The following is a 27,808-nucleotide window of genomic DNA, read 5'->3' as shown; positions in this document are numbered from 1 at the left end:
AAAAATCTAATGCTCTCAGTAATTATCTACATTAATTTTAAGTTAAATCTTAATTTGGAACACAAGTTTAAATGCAAGAAATATTTCAATTCGTACGAATAGCTTACTCAGAAATTATGTAAAATTGTAGTGCTTTACTTCGCTAATGCATTCTCATTAGAATGGATGAATTTAACCCTTGACTTTACCTTTTCTATATTTTCGGCTTCGGGTAAGCGCTCTAATTGCATCCTAATTGACTTAATTACCGAAAATGGCCTTAGACATAAAACTGAACTATCTGATAAAAATTCTATGTAATTATATGCCAGTATTGAAAGAAACAATCAATCTGATAAGAAAAAGCTGCGACTTGTTTTGAAATTGGGGCGTAAAAGGTTACCACCGAGAATATTCGGTTTGGCATCGGTTGTACCATTATTGGCGACTTTATCGCTTGCGCCGGCAAAACGGAAAAGTACCGATATTTTTAATGCATTAATTTGAAACTAAATAACTTCTGTAGAATACGTATTTTATACAAAAAAGAAGAAACGTGGCACATGATTCAATTATATATAACCCAACTGAAGAAAAGCTAATTACAAACTTAATTAACTTAATTAATTCCTGTATATATTGAAAGTGATTAAGACAGAATTTTTCAGTATAAATAAAGTTCAGTGAAATTTTTTGCTCTTGTTGTTACCTATTAAATAATTTTATGAATGAAATTTCATAGCACCAACTTCAGTTTGCCAGAAATATACCTGTAAGAATTATGTTAATTTTATTAACAGTTAAATTTTAAGTTAAAGTTTTTTTCCTGTCAAATTCTTAACTTCAACTTACTACTTCTGGCCAGAACGTACTTTTAGAATCTTGCTGAATATTTAATGAGCAGGAGCGGTATTTAAACCACGAAGTTACTTACTGAGTCAGAGAGAATCAGAGTTTCTGATTTACGCGCGTCTGACTTTTTGGCCACTCTCTCTCTCAAAGCTGTTATTACGCTCGGCCCGTACTCAGACCCTTGCTAAGCTTCGTAGTCAAATAAGTTAAGGGGCCAACTCGATTTAAACCTTGATAGCTACGGCTATATTTCTTTAGTTAATCTTAGTTTTAGTTTAATTCTTAGTCTTTTAAGTTCAAGTCCAAGGGCGGGCTTTGCTTGTACACTCCCAGGCGGAGTTTTGTTAAATCTTATTGGAATAATAAAGGGTTAGCTACCCTTCTATCTTGTTGTTTCTTGTCACCGAACTCAAGCGATTATTCGCTTATCAGTTCTTAAATTCTTCCCTTCCAACATTAACTTAGAATTCCGAAGTGAGGAACTCTACATACCTCAAAATATATTTTTCTCTTCAAGTATTTTTAAATGTTTAAAAGTATATAGCAGTCTAAAGTATATTCTAGTTCTATTAAATACTAAACAAATAAAAACAATTTCGCCGTATTTGCTATAAACAAACAGTATTTGTGTATATGTTTAAATGATTTAAGGACACTTATGAAAAATTCAAAAACTAGTATTGGCCTCTAAAACCTTCATGTCTTTAACTAATTCAATTCTAAACAATTCCTTTGACAACAGTAATCGATAACTGTCTATAAATCGGCAATAATTTGTTCAATAAGTTTATAATATTTTTAAGTAATCATAATCAAGTTTAACTTTTTTTTTTTTTTTTTTTTTTGAAAAGGTCCGGAATGAGAAATATAAGAATTTTTTTCGAAATGAAAGAGATAAAAAACTAACTCATTCATACAGCCAAGACAAAAGTTTGCAAAGCATAATAAGAAACATACCGAAGCTTACTGAAGATTAATATCTCCACAATATTATCGTATCACATTTTCGTACTTTTATTATCACAAGCAATTAAGAATATTTTATCCCTAGAAAAACGCCAAAAGTGCTAGAATATAAATGAAGAAAATTTTCTTTTCAATAGCAGAAATGAAATGCATTCCAATCTGAATCGCTAAACATCGAAATGGTAAGTGAAATAAAATAACCAGCTCTAACTGCTTATAACACGCCTCAAAAACGAAGGTAAGATCTCACAACTAATAATTGACACCAGAAGATACCAACTAATAACTTTATTCAAAATAGCATGATTTCAACAAATCTACTAATATGAAATATGTTTCATTTTATTGCCTAAAATTTTAACATAACACTAATAACATAAACTATAAAAAATGAATGAAACTAATTATAACAAAAGAATGGCATTAATAACAATTACAATATTATCATTAATATTATTTATACATGCAGCAAATTGACTAAACCTGTAATATTTATGTACTAATTAGTACTTACGTAATAATATAATATACTAATGACTAATTATGATTATAACATGTATTTTGCAAATAATATCTTTATTTTGTAAAAGTATTTTGTGATATGTATGTATAATTAATTGTTTATTTGAATGAAATCGTGAAAGAATTTTACAATCAGCGCAGAAGTTTTATTCATAACTTATGTAAAATTATGATTTTATCAATTATCTAATTTTTAACCTAGAAATATTTAAATGTTATACATCAGAAGTCTTAAAATACGATTGAAAGTATTTAATAAATTTAAATGTTAATGTTATAAAAGTTATTTCTGGAATATTCTTTTGCGGCATACGAAATCAAACTTGGTATTTTGATAGTCTTACCTCTTACGCTGCCATGATTCCGTGCTTGAAAGGAAAATACATTCATTTGAGCAGTCATTTGTTCAGGTATTGGCCTAATAGAAGTATTTCTTTTTAGAAGCTAAAAATGTTTAGTATATACTTTACTGCTGAAATTTAAGAATCGGTTTTCGAGCTCGGAAGTATTATAAACTACTTCGATCAGAAAAATTATGTTATATATAAAATAACTGAAAGACATTAATTTTATTTTACTTCAACCTCATTAATTTTAATTAAATCTATAAATGTTGGTATTCGACTCGGAATTTTCTAGTAGTTCTGAGAAGTCTCTGTCTGCTAGAGGCAAGTATGGCTGCATGACAAAGTCTTCCATTTCAGAATTAACATCATTGATATCATATCGTATTTCATATCACTAATAACATATCGTGTTATCATATCGTATTCCATATCACCATTAACCTCGTTGTAATCCGCCAGTTTACCAATAGTATTATGTTTAATTCCATCGAAAACATTGCTCAATGAAGTGAAAATATTTAGTTTAAAGCTAGCAGAAAACATAATCCTTCCTTGTTCGCGAAGTGTAATTATATAACAGAAATGAAAGTTTGTATTTTACAGAACACAACCGAAGAAAAATGTCTTGTAATTGCTTACCACAACTTGGAACTAAACAAAATTCGCCATACTATTTTCAAAGCGCCAAATAGTTACCACGCCTAAACGTCCGAGAAACAGAAATTTTCGGCGTCCAAAGTGTTTTTTTATTCCTCGATATTTCATCCATGTATTTTAAAATAAAAACAAAATCTTAATTGACACTCACCTTCAAATCATCTGACAGATCTAACCAAGGTCATTAGCAGACAAGATTATGGTGCTCGAATTCATTGACATTACTTGACTTAACAGAAGTTGGGGAAAATTAAGACGTAATTACATCTAATTCCCCAACAGAGTAGCTCCTTTTGAGCAGACTATGAATCAGCTACGTCAAGTGCTCAAATATTCTTTCTCGGGAAGAGTAAAACCTTGTAGTATAGTAACCTTGAATCTAGCTAGGCTAGAAGATCGATTGTCTGCACATTTGATAATGCAAATAACTGGATTTTTAGGGCGATTTTAAATTCGAAGTTTACTCGGGTTTTTAACTTTGGCTGAATTTTTGCAGCGAATTCTTAGCTATCGTCTTACATATAAATCAGCTAACATTCGGAAATATGTTTTATTTTGATTCTCTAGAAAGGAATATATGCCAAATATTGATAAGTGAGTCTAAATGAGACAGTTAAATTGCAAGAAATGTAATTATTGTAACAACAGTATATAGTTTGGTTTTGGGAGGTTTCCTAAAATAATAGGATTGAAACTTGAGAACCTTTTATTTGCATTCTCTTTTTGCCTTTTACTTATTTCCTTTTTCTTTATGTCACGCGTAGGTGGTGCTCAGATGATTCAGTGCTGTCCACATTCCAACAATACTCATCCTCAATGTTTTCCTGTACTCTTACCTCAGGATGATCCCTTTTTCTCCAAGTATGGTCAAGATTGTCTAAATTTTGTACGATCGGCGCCTTGCCCACTTTGTACTCTTGGTAAGTTATAAGGTTTCAGATGAATGTATTTATTACATATTCGTGTAAATGCAAGCATAATTTAGTACGGAATTACAGTAATTTCTATTACTTTAAGAAACCCTAACATGTTTTGCTGTAAATAAATAATACTGATCAAGCACTTTTATAGCAATGTACATAAAACCTTGATTTGAATTTTTTATATTTTTATAGTTTTAGTAGTATTTTTGTAGCTGTGTTTTATAGAAAAAGTAACATTTTTTTAAGGAGAAATGTAATGAGTTTCAATAGATATAAAAATCTTTATAATGGAAGAATGAATGAATTTTATGACAAAGCATACATATATTTTAGTTGTAAAATTCACTGGAAAATTACAAATTTTCCTACTGTTTTACTAAATCCATAAATGAATAAAAATTAGTCTTAGGTTTATCTGATTTTAATTTGTTTAAAACTTTTAAAACATTGCAAACTTCTAACAGGAATGCTTAAAACAATTATAATATATGCTATTTTATAATCCTATTATTATAAATAAATATGGCATGTTTAGTTTTCTTTATTGGCAGATGAAAAGAGGCTGTGACAAAATATAAAAATGTAACTAATACATATATATATATATATATGTATATATATATTAATTAAATACAATTTGATAATCTCCTAAGGGAATGATTAGAAAACATTAATTTTTAATTGAAACATTTTTGAAATGGGAGATTTTGAAAAGTGCAAAACAAATTATGAGACAAGCTAAAAATCATTTTCCTTGCACAAAACTGTTAACTGAATTGTGAAAGGAAATGTAAAATTCTTGAAAGAAACCAAAAGCGCTACTTCAGCGAGCACACGTGAAAAGAGTGGTAAGGAAAAGGATTTATGGATTATTGTATGCGCAATGTTGATATGTATTGACAAACTAAAAAAAATCCGAGTCTCATTTTATTATATTAGTCGTATCATATTAGTTGTTAGCAGGGCACCTGAATCAGTATGATCCCAGATCGAGGTAAATCACAGCATGAAAAAGAAGACCGTTTTTTCAAAATTGTGCTAATTATTAGACTGATGACATAAAACATAAATGTTAGCGAAAGTTTAAAGAGATTAACTTTATTAATTCTATCGCTAATGAACAAATGTTTGAGTAAGCTAGTGGTATTAATTCGTAAGCTTACTCTTCTGAAAGTTACAATGATTTCTGGTTTCTATTCGATAAAAAATTTGGCATATTTATGAAGTTTGAACATATTTTTATTACTAACTAAAAATTCATATTTTAAATAATTTTAAAATTCTCTTTAGTTACTCTTTCAAAGCATGAATTGTTTAAAAGTAGAAATATTCTTTTACTACGCTTTTAAAGTACTAATTATTTCATTATAAAAGATTTGACTTAAATGTGATCGGTGTCATTAGACATTTTTTCTTGGTATTTTCAGCCAATAAAAATAAAAATATTTGTGCAATTAACATTATTTTAAAAGTCTTTGTTCACTAGTTGGCTAGAAGCTTGCATATGAATAATATGTTGGTTTCAAAAAGGTCGAAAGAATACTATCTTTTGATCTACGATTCCAATTTATGAAACGATTCAAATAAGAAGACTAGAACTGTGGTATTTGTGATCAAATAAACCCTTGCAATAAAGTGCATTGCATTTAAAACTTCATATATGATCTCTTGCCAGTTTGTAAACTCCAGTTAATAAGTTGTTGGTAATCGCAACAAATGTCTTGTAAGGAGCGGGGAAGGCTTTTTATATTCAAAACAGGATTAGAAAAAACATTTATAAGACACTAAACAATTTTTATCCAGTACAAAAGGGATCGATCATATAAAACTAAATTTATTTTTTTATTAGAAATTAAAATTATTAAATTTTTTAAAAATTAAAATGGAAATTTTAGCATTTAATATATGACAGCTTAAAACCAATGCATCGAAATTGATTTGTTTCTAAATTTAAATTATCATTTAGAAAATTTGCATTAGAGAATTATTTCATTATGAAAGTTGTCTACCTATCTTCAACAATGTCATATATTTGCGTGTGTTTAGCAATAGTTACGTACAAATAAATCATTTTAATAAAAATCGCGGTTAATTTCGATTTTCTGTATATGGTCTTTTTTCCCATTTTATTTGATTATTTCATCTATATAAAAAATGTTTCTCTTTGATATAAAATTTTTTCTGCGGATCCCGGAAAAATATTAAATATTTTATTTTTTATTCGGTAAATGTCATGCAGTCAAAATTTCCAGAGACATTTTTTATTTTATTTCTTTTTAAAATTAGAAACGAGTGACAAAAAGTCATTAAGAGAGATTTATAGCTACTTTGTGAATACTCCAAATAACTTATGTATTTTAGCAAAAATTTCAACGTGATAGTTATTCGGCATTTTTCCTTTTATCCCGTTAATCTGCATTTCTAACTCATTCCCTACAATATGTTTTTAATGTACATATAGATGAAACGAATAGAATTCATTTTGTAACATGCTTAAATTGACTTATAATCAAATTTCCATTTCCTAGGTCCTCGACAACAAATGGATCAAGTGACAGCTTTCGTGGATGCTTCCAACGTGTACGGTAGTCAGGAAAATGAAACTGAAGCTCTTAGATCTTTCAGAGATGGTAAAATATATTTTATTTTATATCGAATATAACTGAAGTATGGTGATGTTAATTAAATCAAACAATAAACTTTAGCGATTAAAATTTCTTAGAAAGTATTACGAATTTGCTCATTTTTAAAAAAAAATTTTTTTTTCATCATAAGCGAGAAAACTCATGACATAAATAAATAAAAATTTAACATCAGATTCATTTAAGAGATTTTTAAGTAGCTAAAAGTTTTCGAGTTAGTTTCCCATAAAGTATCTCCCCGTAAGCGTCCTTTCCTTTGGAAAATAGCCATTGTGTGCTTTGTCTTCATTAAAATCAGTCAACCGATTAGTGTCACTTGGCTGGCATTAGTTCCTTAGTTCACATGTTTTCATATAGCTTTGAGCTTTAATTTCAGATACTCTCATTTGATTGAATATTTTATAAATGCAAGTTTAGTAATGTTTAAAAACTAGAATAATTAAATCTATTCTACTTTTGCTCTTTTAATGAAATACTCATATGTAGGATTATATCACGACTTGAGAAGCATGTCTCGGACGTATGAAATGCTAATATCGAAGGTACGGTTATATAATATTTTATGTTTAGGACATTACCACACTTTAACTGTTTTTTATCTTTATCCTAGTGTCTTGTGCCAAAATGTCTGCATTATGAAGTTCCTTTGCCATTTTTCCTTCCATCGTAACAATTTTTCCACCATATTTCTTCTTTCACGTTGTTTTCTAGACATTATTTTCCTTATCTCGATGCTTCCAGCTATAACTAACTCAGTTACTACTGGTATTTTATAGTATTTTGAAATAAAAATTTGATAGTTTAGTAAAATTTGTAAGAAATGCGTTCAATAATTTTGGGGACAGCCTAGTCCTAGCGATGTTTCACTTTTCTTTTTTTTAATTAAAGCTTTAAATGGTGCTGAAAAGTTTTTTTGTATTGTATACGTGAAATGCCAAAAATATTTTCATCAAAAATTCATAAAGCTGCAACCTTTACAACAGAATAGTTGCGAACTAAGAAAAAAAAAGGGCAAAATATAAAAATAATACTTTAGATAACCTAAAGAGAAAACCTGAAGTGTTATAGCAAGCGGAGCGGAAAAGGATTTAAAGTTTTAAATAAAAAAACAAATAATTTTGAAAAATATATGCGGTTTTAAATTATTTTTTTAAATAACTCTTAGAAAAAATATTTTCCCCGTTCTTTTTTAATCTAAATAAAAACGGAAACCTACCTCCATTGACTATGTGCTTTACGTTTGTTTAAAATCTCATGATATGATCTTTTTGAATTGTACGTAAAAATATAAGAAATTCAATAAAAATTCACTTAGGATAAAACATAATTGAAATCGTTTCAGTATTCAATGTATACTGGCCCTAATACGTAAATATTTAGAGATTTTTATAAGATATTATTATAAAAACTGCTTAACTGCAATATGTGGAGCAGATGGTCTCTGTGCCAAATAGGGTGTCATTATATTTCATGGGCCCAAGGAATTTCGAGATATTCGGCCATCAAGAAATATCACAGTATTAAGCATACCATAAAGTTATAGTACTGTTGGTGGAATTCTATTATTTTAATTAGCAACAATAATTAAATCCCTGCATCAGTCAAAGCTATGAAATGACCCAAAAGTTTAGGCTCGAAAAAAATGTCATAAGAAGCTTGAACCGACTGGTTATTTAAAAAAAAAAAAAAAAAAAACTTCGATAAATTTGATGCCCAGCAAACTGGCATTCGAGCAGTTAGATTTAATCCTTATTTGGGTCTTCTTATAAAATTCAGCATCTTCTAGAACTTACTATTCCCGATACTAAAAAAGCTCCCTTCATAGATCAAGCAGTTTTGATAAACACTTAACTTAAAAAATGAACTTGCGTTAATTGTTCTGAAAACCGCAGATTTGTGCATTTTTTTGTGCTTTGCAATTCCCTTTAAATGGAATATTTTTAAATGTTGAATTATCCTAAAGACATACTGGGCTGGTTTTTATACAAGCGTTTTGTATTTTAATAATTTATTTTTGATTTTAGGTAAGCTTATCGTAACTAAAGTTCCCCACACTGGTGATCTTCTTCCACAAACAGGAGATGCCAAGAAAGATGAATGCAGTGTTCCTCAACGAAATCTTTTCTGTTTTAGAGCAGGTAATATGATAAAATATATTTATTTATATGATAAACGACTTCAAGTTCTTACATCACTTGTTAAAAATAAACTCAAAGTCTATGGCTTTCATTCTTTATTTGAAAATGCTCCTATATTTGTTTAAAAACAAATTATCATATTCATGTTATGAATAATTTGAGCGTTAGAGATTTGTATTTTTCTAAGTTTTAGCAAAATTTTGTAAAAATATATTTTCTTTCCTTTTTTCTTTTTTTCTTCCGAAAAAAAATTTGGAATAATATCTCATGAAAATAATAACATATTTTTATAATTGAATTTTGGATTAAAAATTAGCTTTCCCTGAGCCTTTACGAGATGTTTAATATTTTATAATCTAATGCTCTTCATCTTCTCTTAAAGCAAAATATTTTTTGACAAAAAATATTCAATTATAATACACATTTTAACATTATCTTCTAAGATTTTCGGATTTTCGGGTTCAAATCCGCTATTATTAAGAAAGTATATTACTCCTATAACCACGCTGCGTCTACTGTTAGGGCTGTTGCCAGAATGTTTTTATTTGCTTGTTAAAACTATTCATGTTTTATATAGAGGAAAAGTTAGTTATCCCGTAAATTATAAACATTGTTGTTTTTTAATTAAAACTGAAGAAAAGGGTTTACTATATGCAGAATTATTACCTTTTTTTTTTTTTTTTTTTTCACTGAATTGATGCTATTATTTTGTACGCATTTATTATTCTGACCCAAAATATTTCATATATTTTCATTTCCATAGATTTTAGATTATTTCAATAATTGACAAACATTATAAAAGGAATGAAAATCTTCAACTCATAAATTGAACATTTTTTAATTAGATAGTGAATATGAGCTATAAATATACATTTTTTTTCAACAAATAAATATCTCAAAAATTACCAAAAAAAAAAAAAAAAAAAGGGAGGAAAGAGAAGGGATAAGCAAAAGAAAGCAAAAAACATTTCTAAGCTTTTTACTTACATGCAACTTTCATAAAATATGAATACTCATATATGTTTTAAGTTGTTGTTAATTAAGCTTAATTTTACAAACGTCAACGTAAGAAAAAAAGGAGATATGAGGTGGTTGAAATATAGAAAGAAATTAAAAATTAAAATCTGCAAATAAATGCAGTGCAAAAAAATTCTTTTCCTCCGTAACTTTTTGTTATCATCCTAAGATATATGTACCGTTCTGACTTCTAATTTCGAACTTATTATTATTATACGCTGAATAAATATCTTCAGAAATCTTCCCTAAATTTATGTCGTGTTTTACTAAGTTTAATCAAAATTTCTTTAGAAATAGTGTAATAAAATTCAAGCAGTCTTAAGGTAAATCAAATTTGCACGTCAGTGCTTTAAATGGCTGCATTAATTTATGCTATTTTTTTGTTTTGTTTTTTCTTCATACTAAAGTCAATTTAAAATTTCTTAAAGTGTAAGAATTAGAAGAAAGATCTTGAATTAATTTTAATATGAAGTTAATGAATATACACTACATTGCAAAATTCCTTTCAATATCGACAGAAATAAGTTTTGATACATTTCAGCGCAACAAGATCAGTTTGTCTAGAAATGAACTTTTTCTCATATGCGCCATTAAAATAATGAGAAATTTAGAGCTGAAAGTAATGCAAAAGAAATTTTGCAAAATTTATCGCATGAAACTCGGATTTTCGTGCATTTCAATTCCCACAAAAGATGTTGAAAACTTTAGTGCTGCCATCTGGTGTGAACTGTTAAAACTAATACTGCATTTCACAATACATTTCCCTCTGTTTTACTTATACTGGAGGGCAAGATACACCCAATGAAATTTTTTTAAAAACAAATTTTATTCTTTTTAGAAAGTTTATATCACATAAAGTAATTTTATGATTTTTATCTTGTTAAAATGGGATATAAAATTAAGGAAATATTTAAGAGCAGGTTTATAGCCTTATTTCGTTCAGACACCTAAATGAATGCTTTTATATATATATATGTAAAGCGTTTTTTTTTTTTTTTTTTTTTTTTTTTCCCATTTGTATCTAGTATTATATAAATTATATAATTAGGTGATGCAAGAGTAAACCAACATCCAGCTCTCACATCTTTGCATACTATATGGATGAGACAACATAATCGGGTGTGTGATGGTCTGAAGCATATAAATCCTCATTGGGATGATGAAACTTTGTTCTGGGAAGCAAGGTGCGTAAGTTATAGCTGTTTAAAAATTAGCTTATATATTTTAATTTATGTAAGAAACTAATATTGCATACAAATTTAATAAAATAAACTGTAAGAAAAGATAACTTGTTTAAAATTTGTTGTTTGTAATTATTTTAATTATTATAAATTTTACTGTTATGAAGTTACATTTACCATATTTATGAATCTACTAAAATATGTGTTTCTTAAGGAATATTGGAAAAATATTTATTCTTAAATTTTTTTGTAGAATTAAAATTATTTTTATTCCAAAGGGGCTATTTGCCCAGAAGGGCTATTAATTTCGTTTTGGCATTTTGCGTTGGTTCACGATAAACGTTGTTTCACTTTTCAAACTGTTGCCACCAAATGTTATCGCCCTGTATTATATTTAAAGAAATTAAATAGATATGGCGAGCCCTCAGCTGACTTCGGTTTGGCTACAACTAAGGCCAGAAGTGGTGGTCACTTTATTATGGAGGCACCTAAATAGGTAGGCCACCTTTGCCTCCTATGAAGGGACAAAAAATTACATCCATGCCTTCTCCGAGATTTGAGCACGGGCATTTGAATTAAAATTATTACTTATTGCATTTTTAGAATTGTTATGTTTTATTTTATGAAAAGTAAAATAAAATGACCGCTTCGAAATAATACTTAAATAATTTTGTCATGTACAACAGTATTACTGTTTAACTGAATGTTTTTAATATGCACAGTGTTAATATTTTTTTCGCTTTGACCTTTATGAATATCGTAAATATGGAATTATAAAAATAATGCCATTTAATTAAATTTTTATTCCCTTAGGCGAATAGTCAGCGCACAATTTCAGAAGGTCGTATTTGGTGAATATCTTCCTGTTGTTCTGGGTGCCCACTATATGGATTTCTACAGCCTGTGGGTATTAGACTCCGGTTTCACACAATATAATTCCAAAATGGAGCCTACAATGATTAATGAATTTTCTACAGCTGCATATCGTTATGGCCACTCGTTGATCGATGGACTTTTCAGCGAAATTCAGGAGCATTCAGGACATATTTCTGGCATTATGCTCAGGAATTATTTCTTCTTCCCATTTGAGCTTTATGATGGTCAACTGGATCCTCTTGTGAAAGGACTGACTTTGCAACCATCGCAGAAATTCGATCCATACTTAGTACCCGATGTCAGGAATTTCTTGTACAGGTATATAGTGAATATTATTCGAAATTTAATACATTAATCCATTGTTCAATTTTAAACTCCTTAAATACTAGGCAATGTTTTAGTTTTTAAGTTTTTAATTTTAAAAAATTACATATTTATTTATTTATTTTGTGAGAGTATTAAAACCTTTTAGTCAAATATATTGAATTAAAGCGTTTGATATGACTGACTTTGACCTACACGTTCACATACAATAAACTTAACAATATGATGAATACCATAAACAAAATAGTCCCCCTCGGCATCTACGCTATTTTTGCCATAATCGTCTTCTGGAACAAGAAGTCTGCGGTTTGATCTCAAAATTTCCAAACCACCTGACAAACATCGCTGTAATTCTGAAACTCCGACAGAAAAGGAATTTGTTCAGGCGGCAAAAAAGTTATTATCTGTTGGGAACAGGTTTAAGAAATATAGTAAGTGAAGAAGAGATTAATAATTCTACTCATATCATGTTAGCTGGGTTATTGTAATACTTTGGGATATATGTTTTCATGCAACATAAAGACACTATGGTTCACAAGTGCTGACTCTTTCAGGCGAGTTATTGGTTCATTTTGCGCACTTTGGCATAATAGCGGTCAGAAATCATCGTTTTTATCTGCTTGAGGAAGATATGGTGAATGATAACAACTGCATACAATCACTCAAGCAAGAGCACCGTTTGAGGATGAAGCGTTAAATCTGTACTAAAGTACCTAGAATGTTCATGAACTTGCAACCACAAAACGTATCTGCGATAATTGCCGTATTTGTTTACATTTTTTATTCTTCGCAACAGTTCGCCAAAATCTATTTTTTGCTTCTCCGCATGAGGTATGTGCACATTTTGTTCGAAGTGCTAGGAACAATCTGTACTTTAAAATACAGGGCCTACCAATGGCGAGCGGTAAAGTCGCTGAACACTGGTATTTCCGACCTGGTCTTGATTCCAGGGAACCAGGCGGGCTGCATGGGTGTTTTTGCGGTTTTCCCTATGTGTGGCGTATCTACGAGCCAGATTTTTTTAGAAAGGCCTCCACGAGGCATCTCTTCCTTTAGGCAGATAGCTCTTACGTGTTTAAATAAACCGAAACGGAAAACTTTGAAATACTTAATATAATATCAGGGTGTGCTTTTTAATATGCTATGCTTATCATTTTAGCCATCTCTTTAGAAATAATACACACCGCGTCCGGCTCCCCTTTCAGTTCTTGCAGTAGAAATTGTAGGAAAAGTGAGGGGGAAATACGCGGGTAAAATCTCGGTATTTTTATGCTTGTACTACTAAGTAAAGATATCGCATTACAGAATGGAGTTACTTTTTTTGTTCGCATTTTTAAATGGTGTGTTGAGGATTATAAAAGTAAATATGGTATTATAAACAATTCGTGAAAAATATTTCGTATTCAGATCAGTCATTTAAAATTGCTTGCTGTTTTTCAGTGAAAAAATTATTATTATGTTCCCTTAAGTTTTTATTAAAATTTTCTTAATTAATTTATAACGTCCAAATTGCTTTTCCTACACAAAATCAAGTCTTTGTATAAAATGTTATCTTTCATTTCATAAATTTATGAATTAGTTAGAGAATACGTATAATTTCAATAACACAGAAATCGTTTCATGTTTCCCATAGTTCTTTTAATTTCTCTCGTAAGAAAATTAGTTGGTAAAAATTTACAAAAATAATCAACCCGTATTTTTTCGGCAGTAATGCTCAGTATTATTCGTTATGCTGCACTACAGGAAAATAATTTTAATATGGGTTATCTCATTAAAATGGTGCACTTATTTTACAAGAAATTTAAAGAGAAAGAATACACAAAATTAAGATTTTGAAAACGTTAATGGCAATCGCATTTTGTAATAATGATCTATAAAAAACACATTTATATATAACTAAAACAAATTCATGATTACTTACAGATGGAATAATGGTATTTGATCTTCCTAATAACATGACATAAAGGGGGTACATTTTTAACTAAAAACAAAATTGCATTTGGATTGTCCTGGAGAAATTCTTTTAAAAAGAATTTATAATAATGAGGGAAATAAAATGTATTTCAATAAATTTATCTAGTTATACTTTTTCCCCTGAAATTCAGTTACTAAATTATCAAGTGTTTAATGTTTTAATAATAAAAACTTTTGGAGCTTTCTTAGAAACCCAGTAGTATAGCAATCTTTATGTAATTCTTATGCTACCCATATTTTCTCTTTTCAAGTTAATGTAATTATTACAGGCGGCGTGGCAACGCTACTGGCTTAGATTTAGCTGCTTTCAATATTCAAAGAGGACGTGACCATGGCGTACCAGGATATACTAGCTATATACAGTACTGTTTTGGAGTAGAAGTCAAAACATTTGAAGATTTGGATAGGTTTATGAGTCCAGAGAGGAGGAAGAGACTTCAAGATGTATATCAGTAAGTAATATTTCGTAAACATTTTATATCTGTAGTACAATAAGAAGGCTAAATTTCAAAAGGCAGTGTTAATGTTAGTGTCTTATTCAGTTGAAATAGCTGGAACCTTAAAACATATTTTAAAAGCGCCAAGACAACTGTGTATTGAATTATTTAATGAGCAATCTGTTCTTTGAGGATTATAGTTTCCTTGTAACTTAAATTATTTGAACTGATCAAAGTACCAGGAGTTTAGGCAGTCCATTCTTTGGATGAGCGATTTAACATCTTTTCTTGCATTGTTCTTACATTAAACAATCATCATTTTCCCTTTAAAATATTGTTGATGTCATTACTAATCTCACTTGTCTGACAGTGGTCAGCGCAAGCCCACGACATTCATCATGGCAAGGAAGCAAATGCGCTTGTCGTTGCCAAGAACCTTGAACACCATGCAGGTGACAACATAATTTTAGCTCAGTTTCTCCCCCAATTCTAGAAAGAGCAATCCGAGGGGCGAGGGTCTGGGGATCTCCTATCCTCTTCTACCACCAAACTCTCGAGAGGAATTTCACCTCGCCGTATATTTAGAGTGACCCCCCTGCCGCACAAACTCCGTACTGTAAATAAATTTCAGAGTTACTGTAAATTAACACTTCTGTAATTTCTAAGTATTACATCTTTAATGTTAATTATTTTAACATTTTCTTATAAATTTAAGATGTTTCATAATTTCAGAGTTATAATTAATTTTATTGGTTGCAAGAATATAGTAACTTGAATATGTAGGTTAGGTTACCAAGGTAGGTTAATACGAATGAGATAATCTACCTGAATAGATATTCAAACTGACTAACCTTGCTTATAAATCACAGTTCCAATTAATACTGCCGCTGCAACAACTCATTTTCTATAACAGTATGATCAATACGACATTAATGACGAAGAATTCTTTCTTCTGCATATTGTAGACGAAAAAAAATTAAGTTATCCTATATAAAATTTTAAAGCTAAGTAATAATGTTACTTAGCTTTCTGAAATAGAATTTTTCAACTTCCCTTGACACTTAACCACTGTCATGGAAGTGACGATTAGTTCAAATAAATTTGCACTTAGAGGACAAATTACATCTAGGTACTATGCACCTTTAATTCTAAAAAATGTAAAGTATTATGTTAAAAGATATATTAAATATAATGTCACATCAAGAGAGAAGATTTTCAGATTTTAAAATTTAATTTAATTTTCGTAAATCATACGTGTATACGTGACAGAAATAGTTTTAATTAAAAAAAATTTAGGCTGGAAAAAACCACAAATGACCAAAAAAATAGGAATAAAAATAACTGCTGGAAAAAATAAATACAAAGCGATAAAAGTGTCTGTTCTTGTTCTTTTAAAATTAGTTTAGATTTTTAATAGACAATAATTTTTAATTTCTAGTTAAATATGTTTTTATTCCAGAAAGCCACGCCACTACTTCAATAAGATACAAATATCGATATTTCTTTAATTTTAAAGTACGTTTATATTTTTTAACTTTTGCATTGTATGGCTGTTTTCTTGCTGGAATTTATATCTTTTTTAATGCATTTTATAGTCACATTGATGAACGATTGTTGTCCTAAATGCATGATTATTAAAAAACCATGATTGATTTCAGACAAAACAGTTTATTTCTTATTAATCATGCTTTGATTTGATACGCATCAAATATGAAAGAAAATGTTCGAGTTTCAGAATAGCATCTCGTGCATAAAAAGCCGCTTAACTCTAACTATGAAAAATACATTATTTTTTTAGTAGAAGGCCTTTATGTGTTGCCGTTTACCAGATTTAAATGGTTAATGCCCTCTAGCGCCAATTTTGTAAATTCTAAGAAACTGAAACTATATTCGATAGGGCTAAGTGGTTTCGGCAGTTTCAGTAAATGATATATCCACAGTAAATGCAGGATAACTAGGCAGTTGCTGCATGTGTCTATGAAGGCAAGATGATGTAATGTTCTATATTAGTCATGGTATCTTACGCCTTTTTCCTCTGGATACATTCGTATTGTCCTTGCTTTGTGATTTCAAATATTTCGTTTCAATGGATCCGTTCTCCATCAAAATTGGGATGAAAATGTGCATCAAGGGCGATGTGACTATACCTGTAAAATCCTTGGTGAGGTTTTGGTGTCCTTTCCACTTCTTCCTGTCGTAGCCTGTGAAGATAGTAAACCGTTCGTATGGTTAGCGATGCTAACTATCGTAGCGTGTGATCCGGATTGGAATACTGGAATATACTTGGATGTTTCTAAGTGTGTAGTACTGTCGCATAGTACTATAGTATGTATTATTATAGTGTATAGTACTGGAGGCACTTAAAATCTGACTAGCTATACGTCCTGTAAACAGGTTTGTTAACAGGGTAAGAGAGAAGGGAGCCCTTCCAAGTTTCTCCATCAAAACTGAGACAGAGCTGTACAGTAAATGCGGTGGCATTATACTGCTAAAACTACTGAAGAAGTTCTGGTGCCCTGCCTATTTTTTCCCGTCTTGTGAAGACAGTAACAAAAGTTGTTGCGAAACAAGAATGTTTAAGAATTTGACTATCGCCTAAATGTTGCTCGAGTAACTAAAAAATAGTGGCACAGAACATTTGAACTTAACGAACTCTTAAAAAAAAATTAATGTTAATATTAATTACACAGAAACTTAAAGAATTTTCCTTTTTTCCATGCATTACACGTCATTATGTTTTTATAATTTTGAAAAATAAAGATTCTTCAAATAAGATGAGGCATTATGTTTACTATCCCTTTGGGATATTAACGTTATAACTATATAATATCAAATATTAGTATGTTGTTTCTATTAATGACATGATTAGAATGCATGATGTTAGCTTTCTGCCCTATTTTCTTCTTTATCCCTTTTTCCCACGAGGTGCTTTACTTTTCGAAAGTTACTTATGGTCTGTTCTGAAAGAGCCAGATTTAACCTACTTTTAGAAATTCGTATCTGATTTTGTTTTATATCCATTTGCTTATGATTATAATCCTAAATTAATAAGATATTGATCTCTCCAGGTCTGTGCACGATATCGATTTATACACAGGAGGCACGTCAGAGAGCATAGTTCCTGATGGTGTAGTTGGTCCAACGTTTGCCTGCATCATTGGTATTCAATTCTATCACTTGAAATTCGGGGATAGGTATTATTTCGAACACCATGGGGAAACAGGATCTTTCACGCTTGGTAAGTTATTGGACAACTTTCCACCCAAATGAATCTTTAATTTCAATATTAACTTGAAACTTTTGAAGTTGTTGCTATGCTTTGGTATTATGAATAAATATAAAATGTTACATATATAGTATATGTGATTCGATAATTAGTCAAACGTTATTCATGCTAATTTTATCTCCTTTTCCTAATTACAGAGCAATTAGAAGCCATTAAGAAATCTCCTTTCTCCAAGATTATCTGTCAGAACACCCATATTCACGAAATACAACGATATGCTTTCCGCTTCCCATCATCATCGTAAGTATGAGCTGCCTGTCCCAAATTTACTTCTTCACTCGTATGGACGATTTATCATTCAGTATGCAAAACAAATTGCATCCATCAAAGCAAAACAAGGAAATGGTATTATTAATTATGACATCAGTATGCAGGTATTCTTTGAACAATGGTGAAAAAAATGCTGATGGAAAATTCTTGGACACAATTTTTTAATTAATCCTATCGCTTTTTCGCAGTTGTTGTGTCCTGTTTTTTTTTTATGCTTCTTTTGAGTAAGTAATGAACAACAATAAGATATTCTATGGAAAATGTTCTTGTGCGCTAGTTTTGAAGGATTCAATTTTCTAAAACGCAGCCATTGAACAAAGGCCATTTTGAAACAATGGCTGTCTTGAAACATTTATGTTTTAAAAATAATAGTTATCTACTCACAACATTTAAGATTTTGAAATGCGATTATTGGAACGTATTTACGCATCATTATTCTTAGCCACGTGTCTTAAAACGAAATTTTTGTTACTACAAATTTCTATACTTTAATTTTAGGAGAATAATATACATTAACAACTTTGAATTTCTCAATGAAAGACATAAATACAAGTGAAAGAAAAAAGAGAAGATATATCTAGTTTTTTTACAAAGTTTTAATCTTAGTAGTGCACTTAAGATTATGAATTTTCTGCTAAAATCATATACTTGAAGGTTGTTTAATTGATATCTATTTGATTTAAATGTAAATATAGTCAATGTATTAGCTAATTAAATAAAATAATTTAAGGATATATTAGCGTTTTATGTGAAACCATTGAGAATATTTGATGTTTATGAAGTTAATAATTATTTTTCTACAATGTGAAAACTTCTCTTTCCTTTACAAAGAAAATACAATACATTTTACAATTATTTCGCATTAAAAGATTCACGAGCAATAAATGAATAAAGTTGTTTTTTAATCATAACAATAAATGAATAAAGTTGTTTTTTAATTATAACAATAAAGGGCTTTGGAAAAAATATTCATGCGAATTAAAATAATTTGTCATTATGATAATAAAGTAAGTTACGGTTTATTTAAAATCAAAAGACGAGGAAGGGAAAAGAAAACATTTTAAATTTTGATTTGTAACTTTGGCTGTACACGTTATAGTCCAAAATAAATAATGCAGTGGTCAATGTTATTCTAAAATATATCTTAAGAATCACTGATTTGAAATCAAATATTATATTTGGGTTTTAGATTTTAGCAAATTGGATTAAAGCTCTCTAATGTTAGAGGAAATCCAAATACTTGGGGGGGGGATTCTCAGTACACAAAATCTTTAAAAATTCAATAATATAGACCATTTTTATCGTATAATTTCAATCTAGAGGACAAAAGATTAACACTGAATCTTATATATCACTTAAAAATATCCTGATATGCATTTTGTGCTTCAGAGATGGACCCATATGCACACTTTTATAAAGTGAGTTATCTCAGGTCAGTCGTTGTAATTCTTCAAAAGATTGTTTCCTCTTTTGAATCGAATCGTTAGCTGGTATCTAATCTCTCGCATACTTAATGAACTTTTATTCATGTGACTTAAAATGAAAAAAAAAAAAAAAAAAAAAAAGATGTGGTGGTTCTACAGAAAAGTAAAAAAAAAAAAAAAAAAAAAGAAACTTAATCTATGATTTTGGACAAAATGAGCACTTCCAGAGACAAAAAAATCTTGTCTTGAAATGATATTGCTAGTAAATATGGGATTATTATAAAAAATAATGTACATACACAGTACCCTTAGCTATAGATTTAGTAGTCACTTGTAATCATAAAAATTTAAAAGGCTCCAGGTGAAGTATATCCTTATACGATGAAAAAGTTGAGAAATGCCGATCAAGCCAGCAGTTGATATGATGGGGGAATTTTATGTCCTCTAGTGCATATCTTTAAAACATATCTGACTGTATTACAAATCGATCGGTCTGAGTCTATTATAAAAATGAAATGTCATTTGAAAATTTTATTTTGCTCTTATCTGAAAGCATAACTAATATCAGTTTGGATTTGTATGTAAAATTTGTCTACAAATAATAATTATTCTTACAATTATATTTGTGGATTTCTTACTCCATGCCAAATAAAAAGAATTAACATCAGTAAATTTAGGTAAGATCTAAATCAAAATGAAGGAATGGATGAAGAGACCATAATCTCAAAACGCAGCGTTCTTACTGATGCTGATCAATCTGATATGCTTAATAAGCATGTTAACAGCTTCGTTTCAGTGCCGTGAATGGGAGCAAATTACATGCTAACAGCACTGCTTTTAAACCTGTTATAACTCTTCCGGTTACTCAACGAACTGCAAGCAACATTAGAAGATTATCTCATGGTGACAGTAGAGCAGATAGCCGACAAAGCGTGGAGATCCCATTCATTGTTACATTTCAGGAGAGGAGAAAATGTTTCAGAATTCGGAGAATGCCCGCTGGGTAGTGCCTCAAATCATCCCTTAATAGCTTTTCCCTTCAATAATAAGCTCAGAAGAGTGTGACGTTTTGGGTACGTTATGTTCCACTTTGTTCCCTACTGTTACTTCTTGGCAAGTTGCGGTTTTACGACTCCGCCAATTCTACATAGTTGGGAGATTCTATGGCTGGTGGCGTTTCGTTCAGTACCAGTTCCTTGAGGATATGGAAAACCGCATTTTAAACAGTGGAATGTAAAACGCTCGATAAATTACTAAATGCAACAGGGAAAGTTTTCGAAGAAGTGGGAAATGTGCAAAATCAATACCCTTTCAAAGAATGTTTATTGATATTTATACATGTTTTTCGACTCAGTTCTTTTTCTAAAAACTCGTCTTTTTTGTTTTTATAAAATCAAATGACATACCAGCTTAAAGGTAAAATGCAAGCGATTTGTTGGTCATTTTCTAGTGGCCTTTTCATTCAATTATGTTTAATCCTTCATAATTCTTTCCCATTTCTTCATCAGAATTTGTCTGAGAATCCACTTTGCGTATTGCGTATATATTTAGAAAGATCCGAATCACTTTTCAAACGGTTACCACCAAATATTAATACCCTGCATTATATTCAAAGAAAATAAGTAATGAAGAGTCTTCATGAAAGTATGTATGTTTCTCGCAATGTGAAAACACAACGGTACCTAGAGTCATCAAATTTTGAATAACATAGTCCTGCATAGAACATGGGCCCATGGACGCCCGTATTTTAAATTTGGAAATTGTTTTATTGTTTGTTTCATACTTTTAAAAAACTAGACAATTTTAAAGCGAGCAGTGGCAACACTGTAAGAAATAGCACATTTTTTCCTCCAGCGCGCGAGACTGTCTATCGGAAATTCGAAAGCTGTTTTCAAATATTTTTAGCCAGTGTGACTTTAACACATTTCAGATGCTCTTGAAATGTGTAAATGAATTTAATGTTTTCGTGTATGTGTCTGTAAATGATTTTATATTACGTATTACGTCCGTTTAGGCGTAATATAAAATCTGTAAGTTTTCAGAATTTTTTTCTTTTAAATAAAAAAAAAATATTCCACTTTTTAATAAATGGGAAGAATAATCTGATTGAATCAGTTTATTTTATTAATTTCATCTAATGGTGTTATTCTTAGAGTATGGTTTAGAAATAAAATTTAGTATATCTCTAATTATCAGAGCACCAAATATCCGGATTGGTTGTTCTTTCCAAAACGAGTAAAAGTTGTTGTTGATTTTATTACATCTATGTGTTTAAATTTTTCATTTATTTAAATAATATTAAATAAAGACAATACAAAGAGTATTTTAAAAGCGCAAGTATTATATTGTTATAACGTTAAGTAAGCAAGTATTATATACGTTATTACGCTATTATATTATTATTACGTTATTAATAAAGAAAGTAATACTTTATTTAAATAAGATCATGGTGTGCGCTCGGTTTTGCTCAAATAGGATTAATATTTTAGTTTAGTTTTAGGACAGTAACAAAATAAAAGTGAGACCGTTTGTGTAGTTTTAGGACTTAACAGTAAATAAAAATTTATTTCGTTGAAGAAAGAGTGTTTTGTATTTTGATAATTAGAAATGAAAATATTTAGTTCTAATTTAATTATTGGGGAAATTATCTTTGACGAAATTAAACATGAAGATAACATAATATTTCTTCACATGCATTTCCGTAAATGCGCAACGACTGGCCACGGCGGAACGACGTAGAACAACCTACTACCTAACAATCAGGTTCAATTTTTTGTTTCTTTCATATCCGAGTAACCTGTAGACTGTAATCTTATTAGAACTAATATTTGCGGAGCCATATTAAATGCTTTATAACACAAACTTTAGTTTGAATAAACAACCCACTTCTTTTGAATAAATGTTGAAAAAGAATATGCATTTATAAAGCTATAGATTTTTGTTGTTATTTTATGCTGTATTATTAACGTATGCTTTGGAGCTGTTCGACTGTTTCTTTGTCACAGAAAGACATTTATACTACAGTACAGCAATTAATACTTTTACACGGAAAATTGAAAAATTATCATTAATAGAATCATAATTTGACTAAATGCTATAAATTATCTAAAGCTATACCTTTAATTCAGATGTATGTAAATATTTTAAATACGTAATTTAAAGACAGTGTGATACAATTTGTTTTTATTTTACTAACATAGAAATAAGGAATCCAAAACAGCTGAATTATATTAATTAACATCATTATCGCACAGGCTTTAAAACATTTAGAAACTAATTAAAGTTTTTAAGAAGTCATGTTTATTATAGAATATTTTAAGAGGTTATTTAAGAATTTTTGCAGAATATTTATATTTGGAGATGCATGGGAAAAGTTTACCAAGAAAGAAATTAAACTACGTATGTAAAATTAATTAGATGTTCAGATTTAGGAAATAAACGAAATATTTATGAATTTTCCGAATAAAACTTCCTAATAAATGGTAACTTTTGATTTCTTTTCTTTTCCTTCCTCCGATCTTTCGGGAGTTTATAATAAATTACGTTAAAATATACTGAAATTTTCAGAATTTTAAATCAATTCTGTCGTTATTAAATTATGGTATACTAAAAAGCAATTTTAATTCCTTGTGAAGTTTTTTACATTTGTACCTGAATTAGAACTTTAACCTATCAGTTTGAGTTTCTAGATCACTAGATCTACTTACTGTAGTTTATATCTACTTACTGTAGTTTATATCTACTTACTGTAGTTTATATCTACTTACTGTAGTTCATATCTAGTTTAGATCTACTTAGTTTATATCTAGTAGATCTAAACTAGTTACTAGTTAATTAAGTTACTAGTTTAGATCTAATTCCAAAAGTACATTAAGCAACTGTATTATGATTTAGCAACATATTAATCCTCTTCTTATAAATAGATTTAAATAATATCTTATTATATCTTATAAATAGATCTAGAGTAAAAGTAATTTCTCTTTTTTCTCTAATTCAAGCTTAATTTCTGAAGATAGCATAATACAAAACGTCCTCACTTTGTAACGTTATTTTCTAGAGTATATTGTGATAATAATTTCAGTTATTTGTTTACAGGAATCCAGTCACTCACTGTAGTGAGCTTCCTGACATAGACCTCAGTGCATGGGATGATCTCGGGCATAAGAAGAAAAAATAAGGCTTTAAAGATTCGACCTGAAAATGGAAAGGAAGTCTCAACGTAATCTAACAAAGTAGCCATAATTTAAAGAGTTTTTAAAGAAAATTTCTAACTTTATATATCATCTTATATTTTTGTGAACATTGAGCTGTGCCTATCAACCATAATTTTTATTGGAGCACGTTGGACTCAACGTATCTAGTCTACTATAACGAGTGCTTGGACTGATTGCCAATGATACGAAAGAATGAGATTATGTAACGCGTTGTGGCAACGACTCCAGCCAAGGAAAGAAGTAGAAGCATGTGTTGTTTTAGTATTCGCTTGTTTCTCTTTATATGTCATTTTCTAGGTTATATTTTCATATTTCTGCTGCTAATTTTCCTTAAACTTTATGGTTATTTTAATAGTTTAATAGTATGTTTACTATAAAACCATTTTTGAAAGCTGGATTTAGCAAAAAATTTGATTTTTATATATTTTTAAATCACAATATCCCATTTTTATTTTATTTATTCATTAAAGATGTATTTCAATTATTATTTAAATATGTCATCTTAGCATTAAATTAGAAGTAAAAATCTGCCTTTATTCATTAACAATTAAAATTCTATAATATATGTTTTCAGAATTTTAGCTAGAAGTGACAAAATTTAATCACAGATAGAACATACATTAATAGTCAATAATTACACAGAGCGAGACATTTATATTTTTCTTACAAATTATTTTATAAATAAAAGATATCTGAAACTTTCATACAATGCAGGAGTTTTTGATGAAAAATTAGAAAAAAAAATTCTTTTATAGGAAATGTTTTTCTCATATTCTGACGTTACAGGTAACTCATTAATTTATATTTTTGTCCATAATTTGTTAAAGCAAAATAACTTATTAGAGTAAAAAAAATGTTAAAGTGATTATGCGAAATATAAGAAAAAACAAGTTCTAAAAATTTATCTTCGAAAACAAACTCTTATTTTTATATGAATAGCGTATTTATTTCTTCTAAATTTCTTTAACCCATTCATTCATTTTACATAAATTATATACAGAATACTTGCGGAACTTGCCTATATAAATAATCCGAGTAAAATTCACATTTGTAGACCAAATTACTTCCAACACTAAGTATAATAGGATTTTAGAGATAAGAAAATCCTGAATTTTTATGTTGTTGGATATTTTGATAGAAATTTTGAAACGTGTTATAGTATTTTAATACTGTAAAACAGGATTAAATATATTTCAGTCACGTTTTCCTGTATGCAACAGAAATATTTCTATAATAAAAGGGAAATTGGCAATAAAAATATGAAATACGTGAGCCATATATATGTTTGTCTCCTGGAAAACCTTAGTTTTTGATTAAATTTCTTAAATTAAATAGTTGTAAATCTATATTTAATATTTTAAAATTCTTTTAATTTTATATAAAAGTATTAACATTTTGGCGATACTAAAATTTTAAAATTGCATTTTATGATTAACATTTCATATTAATGCATAATTTAGAAAGCTATAGTGCAAAATAAAAATTTGACAATTAATGTACCTTAAGCTTTTTAACATACACTGTTGTCACTTGGAAATTTTCATTACGCTTAAAGTAATGCATAAATAACAAGAAATTTGAAAAGGAAATTTATTTTATATGCAAAATATTCTTAAATCAGCGACTTTTCTTGTATCATTTTATTGGAATAATGTGAAACAAAGCTTAAAAATATGCATATACGAACTGAAAATTCTAATTACATTGTAATATATTAGTAATATATTTAAACATGTTTCATTTTTAAATACATAAATATGAATTTAAACTAAATTATATCGCATAAAAACAGATTCTTGATTATATAAGTTAAAAAATAATGACTTGTTCATGACCTAATTTCTGAAATTCTATTAACTGTTGGAAAGGATGTAAGCTATAATGCTATGGATTCGTTACACATAATACATTTTTACAGTACAAGCCTTCATTTGTACAAATTTGAATATGCTGTTTATAAGCAATGCATAAACTGTACCTCAAAGTTTCGTTGGTTATGGGTAAACATTTTAACTTTTTTTTTTTTTTTTTGTGGGGTGTTACACTTTCTTATGCTGGTTAATGTAATTCTTATTTTAGATTGTGCAAGAACTGCTTATAGCCGAATATTGTACATAAATTTTATAAAGAGATATAGATTTAAATATGGATTTTTCAATGGAAATTTTTACAAGTGATTGATGTCGTATATTATTGAAGGATATCAAATTGTTATTTATTTACAGTTATATATGTATGTGAAATAAAATGAATATTTTATTTAAATTTTATAAATATCATTTGTATAAAGTGTAACATTTTATTGTTAGAATTATAAGTACTTAATAAGTGAAATATTGTACTATTTCTGAAGAGGAAGGAATTCTATTGTCACAGAGTGTTATATTTGTTGCTTTGTAACATGTACAGTTGTTGTCAACCTGCATGTTATTTGTTGCCAATAGTAATATAAATATATGGGCCCTTGTGTTATGTATAAATGTCGGCCAATCGTTCATGTTTGTTCTGTTTTTTATAATAAAGTGCTTAAAACTCTTTTGATTTTAAATTCATGTTGTAGAACACGCCAATACACACCTCTCATAAAATTAACGCTATAAAATGTTATAAAATTTTATGTACTACAAAATAATAATAATAGTGTTTTTACTAATCAAAGCTTTAACTAATGTATTTTTATTTATTTAGTTAGTTAGTTAAATTTTATATGTATTCTGTCGAAAATCATTGAGTTTCAATCGTTGTTCTGCATCAAAACATTCGAAGACAGAGACTTTTCCTTAAACTATCGAGGTCAAATGTAGACTTAAGTTTATTGGTCAAAGAACAGATCATGACAGTGTTTTCCCTAAACGCTCTAATGCAACTTTTACAGTCTTTTGCAGGGCTTCATTGGTGCCTAAGCCCGCAAGATCCTGACTTGGGTCTAGGACATTTCACCGTCGCCGTTTCGCTGTCAAGACATATTTTTCTTTACTTGACTGTACTTTATCTTGTATTATATTCATATTAAATTTATTTAGTTTAATAGTTCTACTTACCTTTTGTATAATTAATAAAGGTTGCTTTTAATATATATAATTATTTACAAGTATGAGATATAATGAAATTCTACATAGTTAGTTGGAAAATTATGTCAGAATCAAAGAGAACTAGGGCTAAACTTCTGATATAACAGAAGTTATATTATCGATTTTAAAATTATGAGGGTACAATGTTTACATGATTCGTCAAAATTTCTTGAAGTTTTAATCGGCTAGTTCAGAGAAATCACTCATACAAGCAGGAAATTCACATATTTATGAAATTTGAATGGAAAACGGACTTACTTTGGAATCTTGTCAGCAGATTACTTTCTTAAAATTAATATGTCATACGTAACGGTGCATTTGTATAAAACTGTACACACAAACATTTTTGTGTACAGTTCAGTTGAAGCACCGGCTCAGTTAAAGTATTATTTTAGACAAATTTTTTAAATTAAATTAAATTAAACAAAGTTATTAATTTAAATCAACTTAATATTATAATACGGCAATATATAATACATTCATGTAAAGGAAAATACGTCTTCACGGCGAAGTGGCCCGACGGTGAAACGTCCACGGCGAATTGCTCCATTCCCTTCTGACCTATCGTCCCCGTTTTAAAGAGCCATAAAATATCTTATAATTTCTCATAAGATTGTTTTTCGTTTCTGAAAACAAGGAAATTGAGCATTGATACCCCTGATAAGAACTCTGTATCTAGGGGGCAGCATTGTTTTGATCGGATGTGGG

General features: G+C 29.2%; 1 protein-coding gene across 2 annotated transcripts in view; it reads left to right on the top strand.

The window, feature by feature from the left end:
- Positions 1–26,564, top strand: part of LOC118184669 (immunomodulatory peroxidase-like) — a 97,224-nt gene extending 70,660 nt beyond the window's left edge. For both annotated transcript variants that reach the window (XM_035354371.2, XM_035354372.2), the window contains exons 6-14: positions 4,088–4,243; positions 6,775–6,876; positions 8,913–9,026; positions 11,092–11,227; positions 12,038–12,418; positions 14,668–14,850; positions 17,904–18,073; positions 18,259–18,361; positions 23,911–26,564. In XM_035354371.2, the coding sequence (XP_035210262.1) occupies positions 4,088–4,243; positions 6,775–6,876; positions 8,913–9,026; positions 11,092–11,227; positions 12,038–12,418; positions 14,668–14,850; positions 17,904–18,073; positions 18,259–18,361; positions 23,911–23,992 (1,427 nt within the window). In that variant the 3' untranslated portion in view covers positions 23,993–26,564. The remainder of the gene's footprint in view (positions 1–4,087; positions 4,244–6,774; positions 6,877–8,912; positions 9,027–11,091; positions 11,228–12,037; positions 12,419–14,667; positions 14,851–17,903; positions 18,074–18,258; positions 18,362–23,910) is intronic.
- The last annotated feature ends 1,244 nt before the right edge of the window (positions 26,565–27,808 follow it).

This window comes from Stegodyphus dumicola, chromosome 12, assembly GCF_044657685.1.
Source record: "Stegodyphus dumicola isolate Sdum_Otavi_A_Nest chromosome 12, ASM4465768v1".
Classification (NCBI taxonomy): Eukaryota; Metazoa; Arthropoda; class Arachnida; order Araneae; family Eresidae; genus Stegodyphus; species Stegodyphus dumicola.
Note: the sequence above shows the minus strand (reverse complement) of the source record. Positions and strands in the feature narration are given on the sequence as shown.